Genomic DNA, 19331 nt, shown 5'->3' with positions numbered 1-19331 from the left:
CTGCCATTTTAACCAGAAGCCGCCGTCCTCCAGTAGCTTGGTTACTCACGAACTAGTCCCCTCCCTGAGGCCACTAGAGGTCAGATGTTACTATCCCTGCCCCTTCCTTAGAGACATCCCCCAAAAGGCTGTGAGCCCAGGAAGTGGTCAGAGAAGGAACGGACTCTGGAGATGAGATGAACCCTTGGAGGCCCCAGGAGGCAGGAGCAAGAAAATGGGTGAAGAGTATCAAGTCGTATTAAATATTTATTGTTTTCTGCAGACTGGCCTTGGCCTAATCCTCCAGCCAGGAGGGAATGGGTTAGTGTTCACACTGCTGAGATCTCAGGTCAGAAAGCTCCCGAAAATGCATCACTTTGAGTGAAAGAATAAAGAAATGACTTGGAGGCAATCTCCCCTTGCCAAGAGCTGAGTGAGAGACGGAGGCAGCAAAGGTTTTCACTGGGGAAGAGCCTGGGGTGTGTGGGGGCAGAGGAGGAGGCTGACAAAATTGGGAATAGGAGGAAGGTCGTTTGGAAAACCAGGAGAGAGTCCGGGGCAGCCTGAAGACACTGGGAGATTCAGCAGGCCAAGGGCTCCAGCTCACCCTGCGGAGCAGGGTCCCGGGAGCGAGGGCAGACTGGGGCATGTCAAAGGCCTGGGGGGCCGGGGCCAACAGGAAGGGGACGCCCAGGAGGAGAAGGGCAGGAGCTGGGGTGCGGCGTCCCTGGAGAGGTCCCGGCGCCTCAGAAGTTGGGCTTGTGCTTCTTGAGCTCCACCATGAGGTGGTGAATGTTGATGAGCTCAGCCCGGGCAGGGAGGGCGCGGAGCTGGGGCTGGGACAGCACCCGGTGGAAGCGATGGTAGAGCTGGATCAGCTGGGTCAACGCCCCCTGGTCAGAGAAGCCACCGAGGGGTCAGACTGGGGAGTGGGGTGGCGCTAGGGAGGATGACTAGGAATCGTCCAGCACCGCCGGTGGTGAAGAGCGAGGGTGGCTGGGCTGACGCCGAGCCCAGGGGAAAGGGCAGTAAGCAGCCATGGGGACACACGGGAGCCGCAGGTCACCTGGATGATACTCGTTCCATTTCTGAAGTTGGTGAAACTCCGCATTACGTCCTGACTCAGAGACTCCACTGAGGACTTCCAGGAGCTGCCAAAACCGCGGATCAGCTGAGTCACCCGGGCTGGCAGCAGGAGGAAAAGGAGAGTAATAGACAGGGACGAGGTCAGGTGACCACGGAGCCCACTAAGCCCTCCCCAAGGCACAGCCATCCGCCCTATCAAGCCCATCTTTCCTGCCTCACTTCCTCCCCAAGTAACCTGTGTCCTGGCATTTTTCTTTTCCATTCACCCCATTACCACACTGCGTCCACACCTTCTTCCCCTCGGAGTCGCTCAGCCTGCCCACGCTCGATCAAAGCTTCGGCCTCCTTCACAAATGCCACCAGACCCCCAAAAGGGGGAGACAGCAACTCTTCAATAAATTCCTGGAGAGAAGCACACACACACACACACACACACGGGCAAGTGTCCCAGTCAGCAGACTTCCAGGTAGGTGCTCAGTACACGCCCACAGCAGAACAGCGCATCTCTGAGAAGGTCATACACTTTAAGACATCGCTGGTTTCATAACAGATAGCGGAAATCTCCAAGGATCTCCCTTTTTAAAAACAAAAAACTAACTTGAGCTGGGAGCACAAAAACAGGGAATTGGGATCAGAGCTGGAGCCCAGGGGGTGGGAGCAGCAGGGATACCACAAGGCAAATAACTTGGCAACTCTGATATCCAGAAACTGGGTCTGATACCGTCTTGGGTGGGGAAACCAAGGCTCAGTCTCTTTTGAGAGCCTCAAAGAGACACCAATGTAGGGGTGGGTATTTAGCCTAGCAATTAAAAAACACTGGTTAGGATGCTAATATCTCATTATCAGAGTGCCTGGGTTTGAGTCATGGTTCTTTTTTTTTTTTTTTTTCTTTTAAAGATTTATTTATTTATTTGAAAGGCAGAGTTACAGACAGGCAGAGGCAGAGAGAGATATCTTCCACCTGCTAGTTCACTATCCAAATGGCTGCAATGGCCAGAGTGGGCCAATCTGAAGCCAGGAGCTGCTTCTAGGTTTCCCACATGGGTGCAGGGGCCCAAGCACTTAGGCCATCTTCCACTGCGTTCCCAGGCTGTAGCAGAGAGCTGGATTGGAAGTGGAGCAGCTGGGACTCAAACTGGCACCCATATGGGATGCAGGCACTTTACCCACTACGTCACAGCACCAGCCCCCCTGGTTCTGGCTCCTGATACCAGCTTCCTGCTGATGTGCACCCTGGAAGGCAGAAAGTGATGGTTCAGGTGGCTGGGTCCCTGCCACCCACGTGGGAGACCTGGACTGAGCTCCCGGCTCCCAGGTTTAGCTCAGCCTAGCAGGGGTTGTGGTGGGTATTTGGGCAGTGTACAGTGGATGGGAACTCTCTTTCTCTGCCTTTCAAATTAATTATTCTTAAAATCCTTGTTAAAAAAAATCTAGTTGGAACTTGATCAAGTCTTTCCATCTTACTAAACATTTATGGGAAATACTCTAGACAGGAACAGTTTAGCCACACCATGCAATTGCAACGAGCAAGACCTAGACTGTCCATCATTCTACCTGACAAATGACTCAATGACTCAGTTTCTCTGACAAATTGCAGAGTAGTGGGGGAAAGAAGGAAAGAAAGCCTGCAGATTTAAAAAAGGTATGTGGGGGCCAGAGCTGTGGTGCCAGCATCCCATATGGGTGCCGGTTCGTGTCCTGGCTGCTCCACTTCTGATCCAGCTCCCTGCTAATGCACCTGGGAAGGCAGCAGAGGAGGGCCCAAGTATTTGAGTCCCTGCAACTCATGTGGGAGATCCAGGTGGGGTTCCTCACTTCAGTCTGGCCCAGGCCTGTCTTTTGGCGGCTTTTTTTTTTTTTTTTTAAGATTTTTATTTATTTATTTGAGAGGTAGAGTTACATACAGTGAGAGGGAGAGATAGAGAAAGGTCTTCCATCCGCTGGTTCACTCTCTAAAGGGCTGCAATGACCAAAGCTGCACTAATCCAAAGCCAGGAGCCAGGAGCTTCTTCTGGGTCTCCCATGCAGGTACAGGGGCCATCTTCAAGGACTTTCCCAGGCCACAGCAGAGAGCTGGATCAGAAGAGGAGCAGCCGAGACTAAAACTCGCGACCATATGGGATGCCAGCGCCACAGGAGGATTAACCTACTGCACCACAGCACAGCCCCTGGTGGCCTTTTGAAGAGTGAACCAGTGGATGGCAGTGCTCTCTCTCTCTCTCTCTCTCTCTCTCTCTCTCTCTCTATCACTCTGCCTTTCAAATAAACCAATCTTTTGTAAAAAGACACGTATGGACCCTATATCAATCTTCATTTGAACCATATAAAACATGAGGTAACTGAAGACATTTGCATACTAGCTATTTAAAATGAGATAATTAAAAATTATGAAGTCTGATAATGTATTGTGTTTTATAAAACACAGATTCAGCTGTAGTGATAATGATGCGTAAGATTTCATTCAGAATAACTGGGGGAGGGTGTTCTGGGAAGAGAATGAGTAACGCTGCACACAAAACAAAATTGTACATTGTTACTGGTGGGGAGATCAGTGATGGTACCTCGGGCTCACCCTATTTGAAATTTTCCACAATAAAAAGTTGAATTTGGGGTTGATGTTTGGCTCAGCATTTCAGACAGGCCTGTGAAACCCGAATCCCATACTGGGAGCGCCTGGGGTTCAAGGCTCAGCTGCACTTCCGATTCCACCTCCCTGCTAACGCAGACTGGGGGGCGGCAGGTGGTGGCTCCAGTACTGGGGTCCCTGCCAGCCAGGTGGGAAGCCCAGATTGAGTTCCACACCCCTGTCTTTGACCCAACCCAGGCTACTGTGGGCATCTGGGGAGTGAACTCACAGATGGGAGAGCTCTGTCTGGGCCTCTCTCTCTTTGCCCTTCAAATAAATTGAAAATTGAAAAAAATTTTTTTAATTAGAATTTTCAAAGAAAAATAATCAAATTTTTAAAAAAGAAGAGGAAAATTAAAAATGAACAAACCAAAAAAGGGGAACAGCATTGTGGCACAGAGGGCTACGCTGCTGCATCTGACACTGACATCCCATCCCAGCGTGCCAATTTCAGTCCCTGATGCTCCATTTCTGATTCAGCTCCCTGCTAATACCCCTGGGAAGGCAGCAGATGATGACCCAAGGACCTCACCCCTGCCACCTATGTGGGAGACTAGGGTTGAGTTCCTGGCTCCTGGCTCCTGGCTTTGGCCTGGCCCACACCTTGCTGTTGCAGTCATTTGGAAAGTGAGCCAGCAGATGGAAGACCCCCCTCCTGTCTCTGTTGCTCTGCCTTTCAAATAAATAAATCTTTAAAAAATGTAATTAGTTTGAGAGGCAAGCTTCCATTCATTGGTTCACACCCCAAATGCCTGCAACACTGGTGCTAGGCCAGCACTGGGAGCCAGGAACTTGGCTCAGGTCTTTCAGGTGGATGGTAAGAAGCCAATTACCTGTGCCATCACTGCTGCTTCCTGAGAGAGACATTAGCAGGAAGCTGGCGTCAAGAGCTGGAACTGAGAACTCAGCCCAGTACTCCAATGTGGGATGGAGGCCTCTTAACCATTGTCTTAACTGCTAAGCCAAACGCTGTCTCCAAGAGAAACTTTTGATAAAGCTTATCAATATCTAAGATTGTTCATAAAATAATGTTGCCAGAAACAAACAACTGGAAGCAATCCTAACACCCACTTACGGGGGAAATTCATGTTCACACATGTAAGGTGACATGGCAATGACAGAGAGTGAGCTAGAGTCCACATGCGGGATTGTGACAATATTACACAAATTCTATATGAAAAAATCCCATGATTCTGTTTTCACAACACTGAAAAACAGAACCAATCATGGTTTTGGCATACTTAAATTCTGAAAAGCAAGAACATGATAAACATAACATTTAGGTCAATCAGTGCTGGTGCATGAGAGGCACAGTGGCAGGGCAGGACTTCACAGTTTGATGTTGGTTTTTGTCAAGATGCGAGTTCTTGGCTTGTACAGTAGGACCACAGGTGTTCAGATCACTTAAAAATTAATTGGGCTGGTGTTGTGGCAGGTGGGTTAAGCCACCATCCCATACAGGCTCCAGTTAAATCCTGGCTGCTCCCTTCTGATCCAACTCCCTGCTATGGCCTGGGAAAGCAGCAGAAGACGGCCAAGTCCTTGAACCTCTGGCACCCTTGTGGGAGACCTGGAAGAAGCTCCTGGCTCCTAGGTTTGGCCTGCCTGTCCTTGGGAACTGTAGCCATCTGGGGAGTGAGCCAGCAGACGGAAGATCTCTCTCTCTCTACCTCTATCTCACCTCTCTCTACAACTCTGCCTTTCAAACAAAAACAAGCATTTTTTAAAAAAATTAATATACCAACAACAGCATGTTGTGAACTAAGAGCTGTGTCCCGGAGGCCCCTCACGCCCCGCCCCCTCCTACCTGAGTCCGCGCATTGAGCAGCTGCTGGAAGCTCTCCACCTCCTTGCTGTCGTCTGCAGCCCGCTCCTGAGGGAACACAGGCGCGGAACGCCACGTCAGGGCACAGCAGTCCTCTACTTACTGGACACGGCCAGGCTCTGCCTGACTCAAAAGTTGCCACTGAACAAAACTCTCTGCCCTCGCGGAACTGACAGAGCGCCGTGGGGAAACCGCGTCTGTTACCATCAGCACGCCCAGCATCATGTCGTAGTTGTTGATCAGAAACACCAGCTGCTCCTTCCGTGACGAGAACTCAGCTGCCACCCGCAGGACAAAATTCTCCACCTCCACCTGCAAGCACGGACAGGAGGCGGTGACAAGGGGAAGCAAGGGCCCCCGCCCCTCCTCACGGCCGCCCGCAGCAGGCCTGCCCTCACCTGTAGTTGTCCCAGCAGCTGCATGGTCCGCTCATTGGGAATTGTCTGGTTGATGCTGACAAGAGCAGAGGAGAACTCGGCATACCGGCGTGTGATCTAGGAGCAAGAGGCGGGAAGAAAATCACACCACCCTCCTGGTCCAGTCAACGCCAACTCCCAACTCCCTTGGCCAACCACCCTCCACACGACTCCCGCCTCTACTCCCTCCGACCAACCCAGGGTGAGTTATACCATACACCTAGACTGCCTCTCACAGTGTGGCCCAAACCACAAGTGTGACCTTGGCCAGCCCCTCGGTGCAGCTGGGAGCCCTGCCTTCAGGAAGCCCTTGGTTACCCCTGCCCCTTCTCACGTAGTGGGGCCGAGTATCCAGCCCACCCAGGCGCTGAGGGTCAGTGCTTCGGACGCTCTGGACGTTCATCTCCAGGATCATCTCAAACCGTGGCCACAGAAGGGCGAGCACCTGCTCCCAGTACCTGTGGGCTCAATCAGAATCGGAGGTCAGCTGGCAAGGAATGGGGAGCGGCGGCGGCTGACCTGAGGTTACTGGCTGACGGCTGACCGAGGGGCAGGGGTGTGTGAAGGGTGAGCTGGCCTCTGAACAGGTGACAGGGAGGAAGGGCCAAAGGTGTCAGGTCAGCAGGGGCCCGGGATGAGGGTAGAGTCGCGTTAAGACCAAGAATGCAAGGCCTGCAGGGCATCAAGGACCAGAACTCAGTGACCTGTCCAGGGCAGGAACATCCCTCTTCGCTGCGATGTTGCGGAATCGGAGAACGATGTGGATACAGAGGAAAACAGCAATGGCATCGTAGCAGTCAGCTAGATAGGACTCCAGATGTTTCTGTGATTTGGGAACACGCAGATTGCAAGAGCGTTAGTCTGGCATCCCAGTGCCTCCGGATAAGTGCATGGGCTCCTTTGGGGATGAGGTAGCAGGGAAGGACGATATCTAGAAGGAAAATGCCCCCCTTCCCTGGGCACTGGCTGCTCAAGTGCCCTGCCCAGCAGGCTCTATCCCAGTGGAACTCAGGGCTGAGCTGGAGTGCCAAGGTTTAGGGGTCCCTCAGTCTTCAGGAGTTACTGCCTGGTTTGTGGATCAGAAATAGGAGCAGTCTCTGTGGACCTCAGGCTTTGAGGGTTTCATGGGGAGTCATACCGCGAGCTCGAGGCTCAGGCATTCTAGAATGGGGGAGGCAGGTCCTAGTGCAGTACTGCAGGAGTTATGGCCCTGCTGTGGTGCGCATTGGGACGAGCACAAGGATCTTACCAGGGTCATGGTGAGTGTACGGCCCATGACAGCGTGGAATAGGTCGTGGGCGGCTGGGCCAGACACGACAAAAAATTCACAGATGAAAAGATATTCACGGCAGGAATTGTCCAGGAGGGCATAGTGCTGGCTGCGGAACAGGGCCTCGAATGGATACTAGAGGAGAAGTAAAGAGAGGCAAAGGGGTGGCCCCCACACTGACCCCTCCGTGCATATGACTGGCAAATCAGCAACCCCGGTAACAAGAGCTCGGCAGACCCTTCCCATCCCATCTCAGTCCAGGCTAAAAGAGCACCCTGAATAGGCACTGAAAAAGTCGGGGAGCATGAGGGCCCCGAGAGGAAGAGCCTATCCCCCAGCCAGGGTTGCACTCCTGCACCCACCGCAACACCAGCCCCCCTCCCCTCCCCTCCCCTCGGCATGCCCTTCCTTCGGTGGTTGCCAACCCCATCCCATCACGGCAGGCTGCAGCGAGTGCAGAAGGTGCTCCCAGGGCTCAGGGTACTGATGCTGGAGCCGCGAGCTGGGAAACTGCCCAGCGATCTCTCCCTCCTGCCCCACACACGGAGTCCCACAGCGACAGAGCTTCTTCCTCTTCGCACGTACCCTTTGCTCTCCCCGCTGGGCTGTGTGAGGCACCAAGATGGGGGCCTCAAGTTCAGTGGGGGAGATGACAGAGCCACGGGTCCCCAGGGTGAAGATGGTGTTCCTGCTGCGGAGCGACGGCTTCGAGAAGAATCGTGGGAACGGCCCGAGTCAGGGGAACCAATGAGAACACAACTGGACCCGGGGACTTAGCACCTCGGGACTATCACTCAAGAAAGAGCGACAGCCCCCGTATTGCTCTTTCTAATGACAGGGCCCCACTTCACCTGACATCTGTGAATGGGCACCAGGGAGTCCATACTCCAGGAGATCACGTGACAAACCGTGTCTAGATGGCAGGTGCCTTTATCTGGGAAGAGGGTCCACAGCTTTCACCGCATTCTCCCAAGTTTTGGGGACAGAAAAAGGCAAGAAGTAGATCTTGGAGACAGAGAGAGGTAAGAAGCAGGCCCTTGGAGAGTGGCACTAGGGTCCCCCACCCTGAAGGCCTGGCTGGAGGGTCCCCAGCTCCAGGATATCTTTCTTCGCTGTATCTTCCACGCCCATTAGGTCATCCTTCTCAGCTACTTCCTCATACTAGGGAAAAGAGAAAAGAGAACTGGTGGCCATCTCTTCCCACAGCACAGCAGAAAATCCCACTCCTTCCTTGCCGGGGTTGTCCCCTGCTCCACGGGCCCAGGAATGCCTGTCCTTGGCCTCACCTGCACCTTCATGAGCCGCCCCAAGTAAGAGCGGTAGTAAGAAAGGTAGATCTTGCTCAGCGTCTCCACGTATTCATCCCTGATCTCCTTCGCTGTCGCTCGCTCGTTACCCAGCAGGAACTGATAGAAGAACCTGGAGGAGCCGAGGATAAGTCAGTCTTCCTGACCGCCAAGAAACAAGCCACTCACTGTGCGCTGTTCTAACGCCTGGGGCACCATCCCCTCCCTCGCAAGGTGACCTGTACTTCAGCAGTGCCGTCTGAGGGATCTGATAGTTGGTCATCGGTTTTCTGAAGGAATAAATCTTCTGCAGGATGAACTCTCGGATCTTCGTCACTGCCTAGATGTGGGAGCAAGTGCAGGAGGAAGGGCAGAGAGCAGCTCTCCAGTTTTCCTTAAGATTTTCAGGGAAGCTCAGGGAACAGGGCTGAGCCCTGCCAGGAGGAGGCAGGGGTGAGGCTCCTGGAGACAGGCTACAATGAGACCTGCCAGGGAAGTCCAGAGGGAAGATTCTAGAAAGGCCAGCTCCAGGGGTCTCCGGGGTCTCCACCCCCACTTCTGCCTACCTTGACCCGGAGCCGGTCAAGCACGCCTCTGACGTCTGCACAGGCTGCAGTGCCCCTGGCCTCCTGCTCTCGGACTGCGGCTGCCTTGGCATCCAACTCCTGCAGCTGCTCTAGGAACCTGGGCTCCGTCACTGGAGCCTCCAGAATCGCCCTGTTAGCAGGCAGGTGTGGGCTGGATTAGAAGCGAGACCGACACCCCTAAACTCGACCCGAACCACAGCCCTTACCTCTAGCCTGTCACCTCTACCTCCTTACCCTGCACTGTTCAGTCAGGACGTACGTACAGCTTCTAGTCCTAGATCCCCTTCCTAGGTACCTAACCTGGGATACCTGAAGCATACACCGAGGTTAGAACAGCTGTCAACAGAGCGGGTATTTGATGCAACAGCTAAGATGCCTCTCGGAAAGCCCACATCCTGTATCAGAGGGCCTGGGTTCAAGTCCTGGTTCCACTTCCAAGTCTAACTTCTTGCTAATGAACACCCTGGGAGGCAGCAGATGATGGCTAAAGTACTTGGGTCCCCGACACCCATGTGGGAGACCCACGTGGAGTGTGTGGCTCCAGCCTGGAACAGCCTCTGCTGTTGCAGGCACTTGGGACATAAACCAGTAGATAGAAGATCTGTCTGTATTTCTGTCTCTTCTGTCTTTCTGCCTATCAAACAAAACAAAAAGAAAGAAAATGGTTGTCAACCCACCCACTAATTTTTGGAAGGCACCAGATGACCGGGAGCCAGGAGACCCAGGAGGTAAACAGGGTAGGTCACCCCAGCCGTCCACCTGCTGGGGACATTGTGACGCTTCCAACCAGTGACTCACGTGACCAGAGCAGAGGGCACCACCAGCCCATCCACCAGCTCCCCAAGTTTCCCCCGCACTGCCTGGCGGTTACGAAGGCGAATGTTCATGGCTCCTGACTGTTCCTGCAGTGTCCGAATCTCAGAGCTGATGGAGCTGAGGTCACTCTGAAAAGCTCCCAGCATCTGCTCCATGCGCTGGGGGGAGGACAGAAGAAGGCGCTGCAGTGCTGCAGGTTGGCAGGGGACAAGTGGGCCTTCTGAGTCTTGGCAAAGTCCCCAGTGCCTTCCCATCCATGAGGAGGAAGATGATAAAGTGCCCCCAAGGTCGCGGGAAACAGCATTAGTTACGACACTAACAACAAAGCAGGTGCTGGAGGCCATCCTGAAAGTGACCCCACCTGTCCTCAGCTGAGGGCAATGAAGCAAAGAACAGCAGCAGAGGCCATGGCCTGGCCCAGAGTTGGCAGGGGGTCACAGGTCCCACACTAACCTCCAGGACGGCATCACAGGCTGTGATCTGGTTGTGCAGTGAAGCTATGTTCTCACTCTCTTGGATATCTAACCCACAGAAAGTCAAGGGGCCTCGCGGTGGAGATGGAGAGCCTAGCCTGCAGCACTCCTCCAAGCCCTTCCTGGAGGCACAGAAACCTCAGAGAGAAGACACTGGACCCACAGGGCTGGCTGCACCACATCCCACCAACGTCTGTACCACCACCCCTCCCCGGAGCTGCAGGATACAATCCCGAATGGATTTCTGCTCAATCTGCTGTAATTCCAGCTCGACTTGCTTTGAATAGTGACGGAGATCCACACCCTAGGCAAACACAAAGGTGGCAGGTTAGGAGGACAACGCAGTGATGGGATACAGGAGCAGAAGCAGTGAAGGGCTGGTGAGTAGGATGTCAAGGGAAGAGCTGTTTTTTTTTTTTTTTTTTTTTCTTTTGGAGGGAGACTGGATCAAGGGGAACAGATTAGTACAGTGGAAAGCCTCACCGTTTTAAGAGCTTCCTTTACTAATTCATCCTCCAGATTTGCCTGAATGTGAACTGGAAATAAAAGTTTACAATAAGCACCCAGGCCTCACAGCTTCCTACCTGTACCTGACATGGACACACCAATCTCTGCCTTATTCCTTCCAGATCATCAGGGAGAGCAGTCTCCCCTTATAAGCACTATTGCTTTCCACGGTTTCAGGTAGCCCCGAAAATAGCCCATGGAAAATTCTAGAAGTCAACAATTCGTGAATTTTAAGTCACGCACCCTGCTGAGTGGTTTATGAAATCTGATGCCGCCCTGCTCCCTACCACGCAGCAGTGCATCCCCCTTTCCAGATCACCCGTGCTGCGTGTGTGACCCACTTAACAGCCCTCTCGGCAGACGCTGGGCTGCCAGAGCCCGTGTTCTCAAAACACTCACTTGACTTAATCATGGCTCCAAAGAGCAATGGTGATGCCGGCAATTTTATCATAACATGCTAACTGTACTTAATTTAGAAACTAAACTTTATCAGTGGCTCCTATGTACGTATACATAGGGAAAAATGGCAAAAAGGGTTTTATATGTCCCACAGTTCCAGGCATGTGCCAGGGTCTTGGGAGATATCCCTTAAGGATAATGGAGAACTGTGCTCTGCACCCGCCCTTGCCGTCACTCACCGTCCACTTCGTCCAGGATGAACTCATCAGAAGTGATATCCAACTCGCCAAGCTGCAGCGGCTCCTGAAGCCCTGGACCGGCTCCCTGGAAAGGAACAGGTTGATGGGAAGGGCGTACAGGAGAGAGGGGGAGAATAAAACAAAATTGGATGCCTCTAGTCCTTCAAGTGAGGGGGCTGTTTTTCCTGAGGCTGTTTGTATGGAGTCAAAAATGTCTAATTCTCACAGTGCACTCAGTTATGCTGGGCTAACCGGGAGGGGATATGACAAGGAGTCAGGCAATCAGTAACAGCAGAAGGGCCCGAATGAGGAAAAATAAAGGTTGTTGAAGACACAGCAGAAGTTGCAGCTGAATTTTAAAGCCCTCAGGCTCCTTCTGTCACCACTTTCCTAGGGAACACCCGGACTTCTAGAAATATCAGCAAACACATGATGTTTATCAGATGCCATCTAACCCTAACGACAACCTACTTATAGGGTAGGTCCAATTATGGTCTGTGGAAAGTGGCAGCACAGAGAAGCTGGTTAACTTGCCAAGGACACAGCGTGTAAGTGGCAGAGCTGGAATTCGAACACAAGGTGGACTGGCTTCAGAGTCTACATATTCTTAACCTTTACATCTTCCTGCTTCTCTATTCTACAAAAAATGTGGAGGGAAGTTGAACTTGTGCCTCCAGAACCTGGATTTCTCCGTTCTGTTTCGCACTCGGGGTCGGGTCCCTCCCAAAAAGGGGTGTGGGGAGCCAAACAGGTATCGGTAGCTGGCGAGCTCCAGCCCTGGTGCCTAAACCCATCCTAGGACACAGGAAGACTGGACGGGACTGCTGGGGAGAAACAGCCCCAGGTGCTCACCAGCGGGCCCTCCTCCTCCTCCATATCTGAGGCCCCAGCCCGCAGCACCAGCTCTCGCGCAGCGGCCGCCATGGTCGCCGCAGCGGCCATTCCTCACAGCCTCACTTCCGGCAGCTGACAGTCCAGGTGAGTCCGTTACCCGGAGTGGAACTCCCAATCCCAGGGTGTCTGGCACACCGCGAAATCGTCCCTAGATATTTCATATAAATTGCGTGATTCTCGCTTTCCCTTTTCAGCTCAGAGCACTTCACCCAAATGCAAATAGAGATGCGGAAGTTTCAAGCACAACTTCCCTCCGGAACCTTCGCTGCTTTCATACGCAGGAACTTTACGGACTGTAAAGAGACACCGCACCGGAAGTTGTGGCTCTCCAGACGAACTATCAGAAATCGAGTCGGTTCCCACTGAGTTTCCGGAAGCGTTTTTCCCGACATAGCCACGCCTCTTCCGCCCTGGGGCTATAAAAGGACACTACGTCACTTCCGTTCTCTCTTCCACAGAAGGCCTGCTCGGCGCCGGTTCTGCCGCCACCATGGTAAGCCTGAGATCGGTACCGGAATCCTGCGACATCGGAACCGGGGCAGGGAAGGTTTGGTGTCAGAATGCCAAGAATAGCATACTGTGGGGGCCTGCAGCTTTCCGTGTGGAGTCTTGGGTCGCGACTCTGGGGAGGGTCGACCAAAGGCTTCCAATTCCGGGAAGCGGGGCCCCGGGGAAGGGTCGCGGCCCCGGCGCGCGCAAGCTGCCGCAGGTTTGGGCGTGTGTAGAGCCCCCCAGCTTCCGCCGCGCGGGTTGCACTTTTGGGAACGGGCAGGACACCGTCAAGAGACGACGCTTTCCCGAGCTTGACCACTTCACATTCCTGCTGTTACTGCAGAGTTTGCTGTGGTACGAAATTGAAGCGGAGGGTGGTGGTCGTGGCTCCTGCGGAGGTGGCTGTGCGCCTGAGCGACCTTGGGGGCCAAGGGTAATTGAGCGTCTGATTTTCTCTCCTGTATTTTTCAATCAGTCTCTAGTGATCCCTGAGAAGTTCCAGCACATTTTGCGAGTACTCAACACCAATATCGATGGGCGGCGCAAAATAGCCTTCGCCATCACTGCCATTAAGGTAAAGTAAGTAAGGAGTTTGGGGGCTGTTAAGGTTTAAACCGTGAACGAGGCAGGGTTGAGCCGTTAACGGCCATATCGCTTCCGCTGCTGGGCTGACAAAAATGGCTAAGGGCACGGCTGACAAATCAGTCCCCTTGACATGGCGCATTTATGGCAGAAAGTAATCAAAACCTAACGGAGGTCTGAGGTCCAAGCCTCCCATCTGGGGAGGCGGGGAGTGGGGCAGGTTGACTGTCTGAACGCGCTAGGATTTTCCTGGGGCTCTTGGGCTGGTGATATTTCTAGAATGGGTTCCTTCGGCTTTTCCTTTCTCCCCAGTGCATCATAACAGCAACCCTTCCTGTAAAGTGTGGATGCCCCCCAAATTAGGTGGCTTTTTTATTTTGGGTGGGCGTGAGTCGACATGCCAACAAACATCAACTAAGTTTACAACACATGGGAAGAACAGTTTGACTAAGTCACTTTTCAGGCACTGAGTGACCTAACCTGTGATGTCTCCTGGGGATTCTGCAGCACTACTTGTCACTGGGAAAGGCTGTTTCTAAAGTTAGATGAATACTGAGGCTTTGCTAATTATGTGGGGAAACAATGAACTCTTCCCCTGGTGAGAGTATTAAAACTGGGGGGAGGGAATCTTGGATGGATTTGTATAGCTGGCAGAATAATTCTTGGACATTGGAAGACTGAGCCAAGAAAAGGGAAGGTGAGTATGGGAAGGGGTGGTTAAAGCAGTGGTAAGCAAAGTAAATCCGCCTGTGTAGGATGGAGAATGAGATTGGCCTTACATGTGCATTACAGCACCATCCCATGGGCTGTCATCTGCCTGTGCTCTAGGTCAGGATGGTCTGCCTGTCATTGGCAGAGATTTGGAAACTGGGGAGAGGTTGGGGCTGGTTGAAACCTGTGAGATACCGACTGACCAGGTTTACTAGAATTCTTGACCTACCAAAATGCCACTGTCCCCATGGGAAACGTTTAAGATTGATTTATTTGAAAGGTAGAGAGACGGAGTCTTGCATCAGTTGGTTCACTCTCCAAATGGAAACAACAGCCAGGCCTGTGTCGGTCAGGAGCAGCTTCTGGGTCTCCTACGTGGGTGCAGGAGCCCAGTCTGCTGCTGTTTTTCCCAGGCGCATTAGCTGGATGAGATGCCAGCACTACTGGCGGTTGCTCTACGAGCTTGGCCACAGTGCTTGGCCACAGTGCCCGCCCCTGCTCTAAGTACTTGAATAATGCTAAGTTGGTATCAACTCTTCTGTGAGGTGCCACACCCTTGGACTACAAAGAAGAAAAAGGGAAACATTCAAGAGTAGATCTGCTTGCTTCCATTTTGAAGTAAATCTCGTGTACTGTTTCATCTGCTTAAATATTTAAATCTGAGGGAGACTTAGACCTTCTCTGTTAGAATCAGCCTGATAATTTGGTTTTAGGAGGTTGCTTTAAGATAAAGAGGAGAAGTACCATGTGTTAGTTTCCCAGCACTGTTGGTAAGAAGTTAACTCACTTAACACAACAGAAATGTACATTCTCAGCAAAGCCCGAATTCTGCATCAGCAGGGCCGAGCTTCCCCTCAGCGCTGAGTCCTTCCTTGCCCCCCATCACCAGTTCATCACAGTGAGTCATGGGCTTTAGGGCTCTGATTTCTCGTTTCCTCTCTCCACAAAGATCTTAGTTCCAAATGTCACTGTGATCCAGGTAGACGAACGGGCAGCTTTTGAGCCAGCGCGCTTTCCTTCACTGTCCGGATCAGTGTGGTTTCTGAATACAGGCGGCAAGGGTGCCGGCAGTGGTCACTGGCGTTGATGGGGTGCCATAGACATAAGCATTGGTCACTAGGCACTGGTTATCTCTTGGCACTGACAATCAGTGTGTGATCTTGGAGAACTTTTCAGGAGGATAAGATAACTTCCCCAACGAATTGGGACCCTGAATAACTGACAATCCTACAACTTGATTAACCCACTTAGCCTCACCAAAAGCCTAGTTTTGCTGCATCAGCTTGGAGAAGCAAAACCTTAATTGTCCACAATGCAGGAATCAGGCCACTTACTAACAACTGCATTTGCTAGGCAGTGAGGAGAAAGAAGGCTTCTTGCTTTCTGTAGGTTATTGTCCCAAGTTTTCTGTTACTGGTCCGACCCTGCCCCAGAACAAAGTATCTTCTTTATGGTTCCCCCCCCCCCCCAAGATTTATTTTATTTGAGAGGCAGTTAGGGAGAGACAGAGATCTTCTATCTGCCAGTTCACTCCCCACATGGCCACAGCAGCAGGTGCTGGGCAGGCCAGGAGCTTCATTCGGGTCTCCCACATGCATGCAGGGACCCAAGTAGCTTTCCCAGGCAGGTAGGCAGGGAGCTGGATTGGATGTGAGCAGGGCAGTTTCACCCATGACGCCACAGTGCTGGTCCCCTCCTTTATGTTTAAGCGGTAGGCTTTGTGTCCAGAAAAGTGGGTGAGGGAAGCATGACCTGGGAGATGGTGACGTACTCCGTTATTGCAGATCCTACCTTGGCATACCTTTTTAAATAACGGACCTATATGGGAAACGTAAAAATTGAGTGACTGAAATCTGTAATTCCAGGGTGTGGGACGAAGGTACGCCCATGTTGTGCTGAGGAAAGCAGACATTGACCTGACCAAGAGGGCAGGAGAGCTCACTGAGGACGAGGTGAGGACGGGAGGACCGGGAGGGGGTGGGAGGCCTGGCCTTCCTTGGCAAAGGGCCCGGCTAGCTCTGACATCGCTTGCCAGGTGGAACGGGTGATCACCATCATGCAGAACCCGCGTCAGTACAAGATCCCGGACTGGTTCTTGAACAGACAGAAGGACGTCAAGGATGGAAAGTACAGCCAGGTGTGTATTCTCACGGGGATTGGGGACGCCCCCCAAATAGCACTGGACCTAAGAGCTTAGGGGTAAGACATCCTGGCCCCTCCCAATGTAGGTCCTGGCCAACGGTCTGGATAACAAGCTCCGGGAGGACCTGGAGCGGCTGAAGAAGATCCGCGCCCATCGGGGGCTGCGCCACTTCTGGGGGTGAGTGCCGGCGGGCGGGCGGGCGCAGCGTCTCCAGCCCTTTCCGTGCCCGCCTGCCTCACCTGTGACCCTTCTCCCTTGCAGCCTTCGCGTCCGAGGCCAGCACACCAAGACCACGGGCCGCCGCGGCCGGACTGTGGGTGTGTCCAAGAAGAAATGAGTCTGTGGGCTTTCTCTGTTAATAAATAGTTTCTGTACCTATGGCTTCCTCTGTGCTTTCTCCTTCCTCTGGTGCCGCTGAAAGGGGATGCTACCCTGCTTTCCAGGTGGCTGGAGGTGCCCCATGGGGCGGCTGGGCGGTGCTGAGGCCACCCCACCACCACCACCACCATCACACACTGTACACAGCCCCCACCACGACAGGACCCGACAGCCCCCCACACACACGAGCCGACCCCAAACACGCGCAGACAGCCGGCCCTCTGAAGTCCCAGTGCTGGGCGGCCGTGCAGTGCCCTTCTGTCGGTCTACACGCACACCCCACACGCTAGCGAGGCTGACCGCTGCCCTGTGAAGCCGCAGTGCTGGCCACCGCGTTGCGGGGAATGTGTACAGCTGTGGGGTCCCTGGCGGGTGGAGCGGGTGGCACAGACCCCGCGCGCGGCCTCGAGGGGGAGTCCGGCTCAGTCGGGCGACACCCGCCGGCGTTGGGCGACACGTGGGCGGTAGCTGAGCAGCGCGTAGCGGCTCCGGTGAGTCACTCCAGGACTTGGCCTGTGTGAGGGACGGGCTGGTGCGGGAGAGCTGAGGGCGGCGGCGCCGGCAGATGCGGGAGAGCGGCACACGCGCGCCCCCCGCCCCCCGCCCCCGCGCTCCGGCGCAGCTTCCGGCGGCGGCGATGATGCGGACGCGCGGCGCCGAGAGGAAGCAGGGCGGGCGGCCGGCGCGGCTGCGGGCCGCCATGGAGCCCGGCCTGGCCGCGGCGTGGCCACAAGGTAGGTAAGCCGCCCCTGCCGCGTCGCTCCCCGCATCCGCCCTGTGCATGGGTGCCGGCCGCCCGCCCCGCCCCGCAGCTCGGGCCAGGCCCCCGCCTTAACGCCCTACTTTCCTTGCAGATCCCAGTTGGCTGCTACACCATGCCCCTCAGCCCCTTCCGGCGCCTCCTCCTTGCCGCTTTGCTGCTGGTGATCGTCTGGACCCTCTTTGGGCCTTCGGGCATCGGGGAGGAGCTGCTGAGCCTCTCCCTGGCCTCCTGGCTCCCAGCCCCTGCCTCGCCCGGCCCGCCCCTGGCCCTGCCCCGCCTCTTGATACCCAACCGGGAGGCCTGCGGTGGTCCCGGAGCTCCCCCGTTCCTGCTAATCCTGGTGTGCACAGCCCCGGAGAACCTGCAGCAGAGAAATGCCATCCGGGCCTCGTGGGGCGGGCTGCGTGAGGCCCGGGGGCTCAGGGTGCAGACGCTCTTCCTGCTGGGAGAACCCAATTGGCCACAACCAGCGTGGGGCTCTCACGGGCACGACCTGGCGTGGGAGTCAGCCACACAGCGGGATATCCTACAGGCAGCCTTCCAGGACTCCTACCGAAACCTCACCCTCAAGACCCTCAGTGGGCTTAATTGGGCCGACAAACACTGCCCCTTGGCCCGCTACATCCTCAAAACAGACGATGATGTGTATGTCAATGTCCCGGAACTGGTATCCGAACTGGTTCTGCGAGGGGGCCGTTGGGAGCAATGGGAGAGGGTTGAGGAGTCCCAGAGGAAGGCTGCACATGAAGACAAAACGTGGGAGGGCAGCCTGGCTCTGGGTGCCAAGGCCACACCTCTCCTGTACCTAGGCCGGGTGCACTGGAGGGTGAATCCCTCTCGGCTGCCAGGGGGCCGCCACCACGTATCAGAGAAGCAGTGGCCTCACACGTTGGGCCCCTTTCCACCCTATGCCTCGGGCACGGGGTACGTGCTGTCCGCTTCTGCCGTGCAGCTCGTTCTGAGGGTGGCCAGCCAGGCACCCCCTCTCCCGTTGGAGGACGTCTTTGTGGGGGTAAGTGCTCGACGAGGCGGCCTTGCCCCAACCCACTGTGTCAGGCTGGCTGGTGCTACCCACTACCCACTGGACCGCTGCTGCTACGGCAAGTTCCTGCTGACGTCCCACAAGCTGGACCCCTGGGAGATGCAGGAAGCCTGGAAGCTGGTGGGCGGCTCTGATGGGGAAAGGATTGCGCCCTTCTGCTCCTGGCTCCAGGGGACCCTGGGCATCCTGCGGTGTCGGGTCATGGCCTGGCTCCACAGCTGAGTGTAGCCGGGGCCACGGAAGAGGAGAGAGCCGTGGTAGGGCCCAGGCCAGCCTAAGGCTGGGGCCCTCGCTGGGCTGTGGCTGTTATGTGTTCACAGTAGACCCTGTCTGTCACCAAAGACAGGTGTAGGAGATATCTAGGGCCCTGGCTGACCAGCCCCAAAGATGGTCTTCAGTAAGAGAAAAAAACTGCTGGAGCTGTTTCTCCCAGTCAGGCAGGAGAGGGGCATGAGCTCCTCAATAAACTTGTCTCTCCACCTCTCCGAGTGCAGTGTGGTCTTCACCAGGACTCCTGGAACCCAGAGGCTGCCAGGCCTGCTGGATGGAAAGGACATCTGCAGGGACAGTGGAGAGGGGAGAGCCTCTCTGGGCAGGTCTCTAGAACGCAAGGCTAAGGGGGCCAGTGCTGCGGCGCAGCGGGTGAAGCTGCTGGCTGCAGTCCTGACATCCCATATGGGTGCTGGTTCAAGTCCCGGCTGCTCCACTTCCTATCCAGCTCCTTGCTGATGCACCTGGAAAAGCAGCAAAGGTGGCCCAAGTGCTTGGGCCCCTACAACTACATGGGAGACCTGGCGTCTGGCTTCAGCCTGGTCCA

General features: G+C 54.6%; 3 protein-coding genes across 13 annotated transcripts; 2 read left to right on the top strand and 1 right to left on the bottom strand.

Annotated features, from left to right (window-relative positions):
- Positions 1-228: 228 nt before the first annotated feature.
- Positions 229-12799, bottom strand: VPS52 (VPS52 subunit of GARP complex). 6 transcript variants are annotated; one of them, XM_008262777.5, is made up of 20 exons: positions 12362-12799; positions 11510-11594; positions 10848-10900; positions 10593-10668; positions 10345-10412; positions 9874-10049; positions 9055-9205; positions 8728-8828; positions 8489-8621; positions 8306-8363; positions 7788-7921; positions 7182-7337; positions 6637-6755; positions 6267-6390; positions 5915-6010; positions 5721-5828; positions 5499-5564; positions 1356-1467; positions 1046-1164; positions 229-872 (listed from the first exon to the last, which is right to left on the bottom strand). In XM_008262777.5, exons 1-20 carry the CDS (start codon positions 12449-12451, stop codon positions 726-728), a joined length of 2172 nt encoding a protein of 723 aa, XP_008260999.1. In that variant the 5' UTR covers positions 12452-12799; the 3' UTR covers positions 229-725. The 6 variants fall into 6 exon arrangements, with proteins under 6 accessions (XP_008260999.1, XP_089190213.1, XP_089190214.1 ...); XM_089334087.1 differs by having other exon boundaries at positions 9310-10049; positions 12362-12655; XM_089334088.1 differs by having other exon boundaries at positions 9055-9226; positions 9310-10049; positions 12362-12640.
- A 53-nt stretch (positions 12800-12852) lies between these two features.
- RPS18 (ribosomal protein S18) lies at positions 12853-16709 on the top strand. 5 transcript variants are annotated; one of them, XM_089334090.1, is made up of 6 exons: positions 12853-12896; positions 13371-13474; positions 16054-16140; positions 16224-16325; positions 16417-16508; positions 16593-16709. In XM_089334090.1, the coding sequence occupies exons 4-6, from the start codon at positions 16245-16247 to the stop codon at positions 16666-16668; spliced, it is 249 nt and encodes an 82-aa protein (XP_089190216.1). In that variant the 5' UTR covers positions 12853-12896; positions 13371-13474; positions 16054-16140; positions 16224-16244; the 3' UTR covers positions 16669-16709. The 5 variants fall into 5 exon arrangements, with proteins under 5 accessions (XP_089190216.1, XP_051710824.1, XP_089190218.1 ...); XM_051854864.3 differs by having other exon boundaries at positions 12853-12950; positions 13371-13469; XM_089334092.1 differs by having other exon boundaries at positions 12853-12950.
- Positions 16710-17303: 594 nt separating this feature from the next.
- On the top strand, positions 17304-18995 carry B3GALT4 (beta-1,3-galactosyltransferase 4). Of its 2 annotated transcripts, none has more exons than XM_017345039.4 (2): positions 17304-17443; positions 17564-18995. In XM_017345039.4, exon 2 carries the CDS (start codon positions 17585-17587, stop codon positions 18734-18736), a length of 1152 nt encoding a protein of 383 aa, XP_017200528.2. In that variant the 5' UTR covers positions 17304-17443; positions 17564-17584; the 3' UTR covers positions 18737-18995. The 2 variants fall into 2 exon arrangements, with proteins under 2 accessions (XP_017200528.2, XP_017200529.2); XM_017345040.4 differs by having other exon boundaries at positions 17310-17447.
- The last annotated feature ends 336 nt before the right edge of the window (positions 18996-19331 follow it).

Source organism: Oryctolagus cuniculus, chromosome 5 (assembly GCF_051225735.1).
Source record: "Oryctolagus cuniculus isolate XC-2025 breed Fujian yellow rabbit chromosome 5, ASM5122573v1, whole genome shotgun sequence".
NCBI lineage: Eukaryota > Metazoa > Chordata > Mammalia > Lagomorpha > Leporidae > Oryctolagus > Oryctolagus cuniculus.
The sequence above is the reverse complement of the archived record's forward strand: the minus strand, read 5'-3'. Positions and strand labels throughout refer to the sequence as shown.

Excerpts from the sequence above, each read along its gene's own strand:
- RPS18 (XM_051854864.3), top strand. The coding sequence starts at position 12,894 with ATGGTAAGCCTGAGATCGGTACCGGAATCCTGCGACATCGGAACCGGG. Across the intron at positions 12,951-13,370 it reads TCGGAACCGGGGCAGGGAAG|TCTCTAGTGATCCCTGAGAA; the intron begins GTTTGGTGTCAG and ends TTTTTCAATCAG. Across the intron at positions 13,470-16,053 it reads TCGCCATCACTGCCATTAAG|GGTGTGGGACGAAGGTACGC; the intron begins GTAAAGTAAGTA and ends CTGTAATTCCAG.
- VPS52 (XM_008262777.5), bottom strand. The coding sequence starts at position 12,451 with ATGGCCGCTGCGGCGACCATGGCGGCCGCTGCGCGAGAGCTGGTGCTG. Across the intron at positions 9,206-9,873 it reads GTGCCCTCTGCTCTGGTCAC|GGCGATTCTGGAGGCTCCAG; the intron begins GTGAGTCACTGG and ends GCCTGCTAACAG. Across the intron at positions 6,391-6,636 it reads GATGTTCCTGCCCTGGACAG|GTACTGGGAGCAGGTGCTCG; the intron begins GTCACTGAGTTC and ends TTGAGCCCACAG.
- B3GALT4 (XM_017345039.4), top strand. The coding sequence starts at position 17,585 with ATGCCCCTCAGCCCCTTCCGGCGCCTCCTCCTTGCCGCTTTGCTGCTG.